This window comes from Callospermophilus lateralis, chromosome 18, assembly GCF_048772815.1.
Source record: "Callospermophilus lateralis isolate mCalLat2 chromosome 18, mCalLat2.hap1, whole genome shotgun sequence".
Classification (NCBI taxonomy): Eukaryota; Metazoa; Chordata; class Mammalia; order Rodentia; family Sciuridae; genus Callospermophilus; species Callospermophilus lateralis.
In genome coordinates this window covers 19,682,076-19,690,882 of record NC_135322.1, presented here as the reverse complement: position 1 = coordinate 19,690,882, position 8,807 = coordinate 19,682,076, and the positions used below count along the sequence as shown (strand labels likewise).

Below are 8,807 nucleotides of genomic sequence, written 5' to 3'. Positions count from 1 at the left end.
ATGCTCGAAGTCCTGGTGCTGAAGGTGAGCGCGTGGCCTCCGCTGACCCCACCCCACCGTCCTGTCTTCAGTAAATCGTGCTGGAAAACTGAATATGCGTGTGCAAGGGAGTGAATCTTGACCTTTACCTAACACCATATAGAAAAATGTTGTGTACCCAGTACTGGGAATTGAACCCAGGGCCCTTGCAAGCTAGGCAAGTGCTCTATCACTGTGCTGTACCTCCAGACCTTTTTGTTTTATTTTGAGGCAAGTCTTATTCAGTTTCCCAGGTCGGCCTTGAATTTGCAAATCTTTCAGCCCCAGCATCCCAAGTAGCTGGGATTACAGGTGTATGTTGCTGTGCCCAACAGAATTTCCTTCCTAATTTAAGGCTGAATAATATTCCATTGTGTGTATTTACCACATTTTGCTTATCCATTCATCTGCTCATGGACATTGGGTTGTTTTCACGATTTAATTATTGTGAACACTGATGCTATGACCAGGATGTACACATATCTCTTCCTATATTCTTTTTTTAGTTTTCTGGAGTCTTTGCTGAATCATATGGTAATTCGACTTGTAATTATTTTAAAATGACTGTTTTCCACAGTGGCTATACTATTTCACATTCTTAACAACAATATACAAGGGTTCCAATAACCCATATCCTTATCAATAACCTGCTATTTTATAGTTTTTTTTTTTTTTTCAAATAGTAGCTATCCTAATGAGTGTCAGGTAGTAGCTTATTGTGATTTGGACATGGAATCCGAGTCCTTCCTGGTGATTACATTTCTCAGGAATAACTTTCAGAAAGACACATGAGTTGTAGATACATATTTACAATTGTAAGCCCTTTTAGTAAGTGCTCTAAGAAAGGAAGGTGGGGGCTGGGCCAGGTACAGTGAATTATCCTTGGCAGCATTGAATTAAAAAAAAATTTTTTTTTTTTAGTTGTTGATAGACCTTTATTTTATTTATTTATATGCGGTGCTGAGAATCAAACTGAGTGCCTCACATGTGCCAAGCAAGTGCCCTACCACTGAGCCCCAGCCCCTGAATTTTCTTATGCAGGCATTTTGGTGGGAACCTGTAGTCATCCTAGGGATGTGGCCACCTGCTGCTAGAAGCCATGCTAGAGTTTGGATGTCCCTAAGAGAAAAAGATTTGGCAGAGTTGTTACATGCCCAGGGTTCTATGTTTTTGTTGAATATCAACTAAAACTTTTTCTTTCAGTCTTCCAGCTGTTGGTCTTCTCTGGACTCCTTGGAGTCTCACCTAAGCTGTTGAGGATATGCCAAAGATGTGCTTTATATGCAGACTTTAGAGCTCCCCCTCTTTGGCCCTCCTTTTCTTGTTTCTCCCCTTAGTTTTCAGCTGCTCTGGCAGCTCCAAAACTCTTTTCTCTGATTCCCCAAACAACATACATTGTGCCTTTCTGCTTGAGGTGTAAGAGTCTTCATACCACGTGGCTGAGGGTTGGGCGCTGGAGGGGCGGGGTGGGGAGGACCTGGGAAAAGCTGTTTAACACAGTGAGGTTTCCTTCTTTCAGGAACCAAATCTCTTCCAGGCTTTGGCTGCTTTGGGCAGCTCTTCAGTACCTTCAAATTGTTTTGGTTTTTTTCCAGGGCTTATAATTGTTACCTGCAGGTGTCATAAGGATTGTTCTGCCATTACTTGAATCAGAATGACCACTGTTCTTTTTGCCAATTTTTTTATTATAAAAATGTTCAAATATTTGGAAAAAGTAGAAATAATACTACTGCAAACATCTGTGTTCCTGCTCATTAGTTTTTAGGATCCCCAAATCTTGGGACCTCATTGCTTCTAGGCCCTTTCACTAGGCAGAGCTAGGAAATACATTTGAAAAGTCATGAATTCTTCTATTTTCAACTCAAATTTAACTTTTTAATATTTTCATCTTATGTCTAATAATGAGAATCTTGGTTTCTCATAATAATAATATGTAACCAGATATATTCCAACAGGTTTGACTTTAACTTCATTCTTCCTTCCACCATAGATAATAGTTATATTTATTTTGGTTTATTTATCATCTTTTATTTTTTAATATTAGTATAATATACATATATTCTTATTTATTTCTCCTTCTTTAGAAAAATGATGTTAAAAATATTGGCCTGACCCTTGCTTGTATATATTATTATGTTTTCAAAATATGGAGATAAAGGGCATTTCTGCTTTTCATAGCACATAATTGAGAATTAATTACATATTGTTGCTTACACACTTTGGTATTTACATTTGGTCTGACTATTTAAGACAAAAGTACCTGTTAAGAATTTGTTAGATCACTTATGTTGGAAATAGTTATCATGTTTATAAGGTTTATCATTTTATGGTTCTACTTTTAAATCATGTATTGTCTTTTAACAATTTTACAGATTGAAGATCCAGGTTGCTTCTGGGTTATTATAAAAGGATGTAGTCCCTTTTTAGATCATGAAGTCGACTACCAAAAACTAAATACTGCCATGAATGACTTTTATAACAGCATGTGTCAAGATATAGAAATAAAGCCATTAATATTGGAAGAAGGGCAGGTATGTATCTAAATGTGGTTTAATCACCATGTCTTGAAACACTACTCAAAATGTAAAGTACTTTGTCACCTAAGGTGATAAAATCTTTTGGAGTAATGTTAGTTGTTTATAATCATTGCCTGGCTTTAGGATTTTTAACACAAGATAGAGGCTGGCCATGCAAAGACGGTGGTTGTGTAGGATTCATGTGGAGCAATAGGAAATGGCATGACATCTAAATCCAGGCATTAGGACCATATTCCTGGGTCTGGGAATGAAGAGATTATCTAAATCCACTGCAGGAGTAGGCACTTCAGCAGAGGGCTTGGAGTTTCAGTCTAATACTGACACCTCCCTTTTAGCCCCAGCTTGTGTTTCTTTTTTCTTTCTTTCTTTTTTTTATTTCACATCGTGGCCTTTTTTTGCCTTCTTGCAATGTCACTGCCCATTGTCCACTGTGTGACTGTTTTGACAAATCAGCATTCGTGAGAAGAGTTTGAATTCTTTTAGTGGTGTGATGGGAAATTTTTTTTTTTTTAGAGAGAGAGAATTTTTTTAATATTTATTTTTTAGTTCTCGGTGGACACAACATCTTTATTTTTTAAATTTTTATGTGGTGCTGAGGATCGAACCCAGCACCCTGCGCATGCCAGGTGAGCGTGCTACCGCTTGAGCCACATCCCCAGCCCCAAGGGAAACTATTTTATAAACTCTTTTTGAACAAACTAGAAAACATTTTAATCTCTTTCCCCCAAAATCATTAATAATATATTTTATTATTTTTCTATACCATTGCCTTATTGAAGAAATGAAACCAGGTCATTTGTCCTTTTTAAAAGTATTTTACATTTTGGACTCCCAAGGGCTTCCTTTTGGAGGTGGACTGATAGTTAAGTAGAGTTAAATACAAAGATTTGGATAGATACAGGGTCACTTTTTTTCTCTTAAGAATGTGCTGTGAAGTTCATGTTGTATTGAATTGGAAAGTAATATCACTTTTTGGTGGTGCTGTGATTGGCCAGTGGATTCAGGTGGTGATAGCCTGATCCCTCCCTAGGATACTGCCTGTGGTTTTTCCATTCAGTAGTGACCACTATGACATGCATCAGCTTTTATTCATGCTTTGGACATGGTGATTTCTCATTCCCTCTGCATCCATGAGCTGGAATTCTGTGTGAAATCTTCCCTCCTTTATTAGGACTGAAATAATACACTTTATACTGTAAGGAAAAAGTTGCTTGATCCTTTCCCCGGTGCATTTTCAGCATGATGTTCCTCCATTGGTGTTCAGAGATTCGTTTTGTTTTTCTTTCTTCTATTTTGTATGTGTGTGGTGCTAAGAATTGAATCCAGAGCCTCATGCATGTTAGGCAAGTGTTCCACCATTGAGCAACATCCCTAGTTCCTTTTCTTTTCACTTTTAAGTGCCTTTTCTTTTCATTTTTATTTTTCTGGCTTGTAAATGTTTTTTTCAATTATAATCACTGTTCAGCTTGATACTTATATTGTTTAATTTTTGACAAGCAATAGCCCTAATATAACACAGTTTCAAAGTTTACTAGTTATGTGAACTATTAAATAGTCAAACCATTCTTACAAGTTGCGTGAATTTTAGCATTAAATATAAATACCCTGTATCCTTTGTCAGAATTTATCTTGAATCATTTGAGTTTTGAATTATGTGAGGTTCTTAGGCACTTATCCCTCCCTTACAGTGTGGCTGTACCATACTTTCCAGTTTCAGATCCAGAGGTCAGGAATCTCCGCTGGTCCACTTCTTCCCTGACTGGGCACAGCTCTTGGTACTGGCTGACTTTATAAGCCTGTGGTCAGCATATAATTTGGTTGGCCATGGAACACCTGTTGAGTATGATGGTCCTATGGTTCAGTCAGGATGCCAAGGACTGTCACTTAAGTGGAGTGGTCCCCCTTAAGAGAGGCTTTTGAAGACTTAGTATATGCCAACCACCATGCTGGGTCCTGAAAATATGGCAGTAAGCAAAACAAAAATATACCTTTTCATGGATCCAACAGCCGTTTATGACAGTTAGTAAACAAATTTAGAGGGTAGGAAAAGCCATGCAAGGGAATGAAGAGGATGACCCTGGGGTTGCAATTTTATATCAGTCTGACGCATATTAACAATTATTTGTAAGCTTTCTGATATAGGAAGGTAAAGCAATGCATTTTAAAATTTTTACTTTCTAAAAATTTTCCTTAGTTAAGGAGTCAGCATGATTAGTCCCCCTTACCTACCTGCAAGGGATATGTTGTTCTAAGACCCCAAGGGAATGCCTCTCTATATACGCTGTATTTTTTCCCATTCATTAATACTCATGATAGTTTATGGATTAGTCACAGTAAAAGATTAATAATAACAAATAAAACAATAATTATAATATTATACTTTAATAGTTTTCACTTTGGGGCCATTAAGGGTTACTTGAACGTAAGTACCTGCAATATTGTGACAGTTAAAATGGCTACTAAAATGACTACTGAGTGATTAATGGGCAGGTGGCACATGCAGCATGAGTATGGTAGACATTCTGGGATTGTTGGAAGGAGATGGTGAGATTTCATCACACTGCTCAGAGTAGAGCACAACTTAAAACTTGTGAATTGTTTATTTCTGGAATTTTCCATTAATATTTTCAGGTTTTGGTTAACCAGTGAGTGCTGAAATTGTGGATTAGGGGACTACTGTAGTAAGAAAAGCAGTGGAACAGAATCTGGTTGACTCACATTCTTCCTGAAGTTCTTTTGCTAGAAGACTGGTTTAGCTTAGGCAGGTCCAACCTCTGGAATCTCTCCTCTTCTGTAAGGTAATGCGACTGATGTAGTTTCAAGAGAACCTTTTGGTTCTCTTATGTGACTAGAGATTTTTAACACCAAACTTAAAAACCAAAACCTTCCTTTTCTTTTGTAGGTTTGTGTGGTTTATTGTCAGGAACTAAAGTGCTGGTGCAGGGCTGTTATTAAGTCAATCATATCTTCAGCAGACCATTACCTGGCAGAGTGTTTCCTTGTGGATTTTGCCAAATACATTCCAGTAAAATCTAAAAAGTACGTATGCATGTATTTTGCCTTAACACTCTTTAAGGAGACAGATGTCAATTTAAAGAAGAATGTTCATTTTTAAAGTAAGGTGACAAAGGTTATCTTTTTTCCCTAATATTTATTTTTTAATTGTAGTTGGACATAATATCTTTATTTATTTTTATGTGGTGCTGAAGATTGAACCCAGGGTCTTACACATGCTAGGTGAGCCACAATCCCAGCCCCCAAAGGTTATCTTTTGAGAAAGATGAAACTAGAATTTTTTAACTTGTCAAATGGAAGACTTGTAAGTTCCAGTTCTGTTTTCATTGACTGGAATAACAGTGGTCAAATGAGACTGAGGGCAACCTGTGTATTCTCCACCTTCCTTCCTGGAAAGGGCAAAGAGGTTCAGGCCCTTCTCTTTGCATCTCCTGTAGATCCTTCACCAGCTAACTCTTTCTATTCCCTAAGTTTGCTCTGTGACGGAGCAAGTCCATTAGGGGAGAGTGGCTGCAAGAAAGACAGTAGCAGGAGGTGGAGAGGAACTCTTATCTCTCCAGAAGGGTAGGTTGCTGTCCCAGCCTCAGGTTGCAGAGATCAGAGTGTGTGCTCAAGTGTGTATTCCTGATTGTTCTACTTACTAAATAAAGTGAGAGCATGGCCATGGCTTAAGGTGAGGAGAGAATTCGTAATGAGCTGGTAACTAGGCAGCCTTCACTGATTCTGGGGTCACATGTCACAATTTATTAGAAAACGCTAGCAACAAGTCAGTCTCAGCATTTTGTGATAACTTTTCCAGTTTCCTTCCCAGGATAAGAGATTGTCAATTCAATAAATAAATATGAGGACTTTCTTCTACTGAAGGAGGAGCAATGCCAAGTAGACTTTAGTTGTAATAAGAGGGGTATCCTGAATAGAAAAATTTGTGGCACAAAGACTTGCCAGACATTGGGAATTTATAGATACTTAGGAAAAAGTAGATAACCTTTCCAGCTTACAATTCTGCACCTTTACAGTCATAATTGTTATAAAAATAACTGTTGTGTTTAACTGTTGTGAAGATTTCTTTTTGTATTTGGTGTTTTAATTTAGTTTGATTGGGCAGGAGAATAATATGATGAAATAAAGCAATCACCTTTTCCTAACCTTTATGAGGCAAAAGATGACACACATACAGGCATAATGAGAATCTGGGGAAGAAACAGTTCATGTTGAAATAATGTGGTAAAGTGGACTGTCATTTGCCTTAATAAGAATAAAAATGTTGAACTTTTTTTTTCGTTTTGTGGTGCTGGGTGTTGAACCCACGCATGCTAGGCTGGGACTTCATGCATACTAGGCAAGCACTCTATCACTGAGCTGGACACCCATCCCAGCCTGGTGCTGAACTTATTTATCAAATCTCAGTCTTTTAGTTCTTTTGTGCAAAATTGGCAAATACTAATTATTAAAACATCTGTCTGTTTTAAAAACTTTAATATAATTATCATATACTGATGTTGATATTTAAAAATCTTAAATAGAATTTCTTCACAGGTTTATTCATTATTACCCAATATGTCTCAACCTCCAGAGCCTCATTAAGACATTTTTCCCCTAAATTTTTGCCCCCCCCCCCCGCCTTGAAATTTTCATACCACAGATATGCTGACCATCTATTTATGTACCATATGAATATTTGTGCTTTGTACACAAAATGAGTAAGATTCTTTTTTTTTTACTCCTCAGGAAAGAGTTTTTGCCCCTTGGCTAAATACATCCAAGTGCTGTAGGTAGTTACATTAGAAACAATATTTTTATGTGTTTTGTTTTACATTAAGTATATTGATTATGTAGGTATACTTTAAATGACTATATTGTGTACAACTTTTATTTGTAATGGAACTATCTCTGCTTCACTTTTAAGCATCCGGGTTGCAGTAGAATCTTTTATGCAGCTTCCCTATAGAGCAAAAAAATTCAGACTGTATTGCACAAAACCTGTTACATTACACATTGACTTCTGTGAAGACAATGCTGAAATTGTGTAAGTACAGCTTCTTCAATAGTTTGAATCATTAAAAAAGTCTTAAATCAAGTGTTTATTGAAATCTGTTCCTCCGTAGGAATGCTAAGAAATTGCACAGGTCTCTGTTCTGCAAGAGTTGGCTTCTGAGTCACTGTCAAATCTGGCTGTGCAGCAGAGTCCCCTGGGGCTGAAATGGGGGGTGAGGGAAGTTAGAAGAGGGCCTGTGCTTGTCGACCTTTTTATTGTTGTTTTTTTTAACTTACAAAAAGTAATAAAGTATCTATAAAGAAAAAAGAAAGCAGGATCACGGACCATGAAAAGTCTATTAACCAGGCATGGCGATGCACACCTATAGTTGGGGGGCTAAAGCTAAGGTAAAAAGATCACTTGAGCCCAGGAGTTCAAGGCCAGCCTGGGCAACATAGCCCCTGTCTCAAACAAACAAACTAACATTTATTGCATTTCTCTCTAGCCCTGTGTCCTCCCTTCTATGAGGCCTTGTGGTCTATTAAACCTCTGAACTTCTAGAACCCTGTCAGTGCTTTTATACACATCTCATCTTCATGAACCTTTCAATGAAAATTAGAACACGCTGACTTATTAGCAAGATTAGCTTAAGAATGTATGTTGGAGCTCTTTACCATTAATTTTTTTTTCATGGGTGGATGTAATTATCTTACTTGTATTTAACCATTCTCCTCTTGATAGCTAGCTACATTATTTCCATATGATTTGGCACATCCATAAAATATGTAGATGACAAGAGATAGACACTGTGCACACGCACTCTCCTGTCTTTGTTCCTTTTTACTAGTATCTGTTCATGGTGCTAGTGTTTGTACAGAAGCATCCCTGTATTGGGCAGTATTTTGTCAGGTATAAACTTGATCTGTTATTTTATTATTATCATAATTATTCAGTGAAAACAATTGTACTAATTAATAGTTTCTTTGTGACATTTCCATGCATTATGTTGTGCTTCAATCATGTCCACCCTCCCTTATTCTCTCCTGCATTTTCTGGCCTTTCCTCTCTGTCTTTCTTACCTACTGGTGTACCCACATGCAATACATATCTTTCTGTGTCTGGCCAATTTCACTTACTATGATAACCTTCAATCCAGTCCATTTTCCTGAAAATGATGTGATTTTATTCTTCTTTATGACTGAATGGTACGTACCCACTGTATATAACACATATATTTTTAATCATCTGTTGTTGTGCACTTA

General features: G+C 37.3%; 1 protein-coding gene across 7 annotated transcripts in view; it reads left to right on the top strand.

Moving 5' to 3' along the window:
• The window catches only part of Tdrd12 (tudor domain containing 12), a 72,830-nt gene continuing 64,023 nt past the window's right edge, over positions 1–8,807 (top strand). For 5 of the 7 annotated variants that reach the window (XM_076838840.2, XM_076838838.2, XM_076838839.2 and 2 more), the window contains exons 1-4: positions 1–24; positions 2,391–2,549; positions 5,458–5,594; positions 7,477–7,596. In XM_076838840.2, coding sequence (XP_076694955.1) covers positions 1–24; positions 2,391–2,549; positions 5,458–5,594; positions 7,477–7,596 — 440 coding nt within the window. The remainder of the gene's footprint in view (positions 25–2,390; positions 2,550–5,457; positions 5,595–7,476; positions 7,597–8,807) is intronic. The other 2 variants (XM_076838842.2, XM_076838841.2) reach the window with 1 other exon arrangement.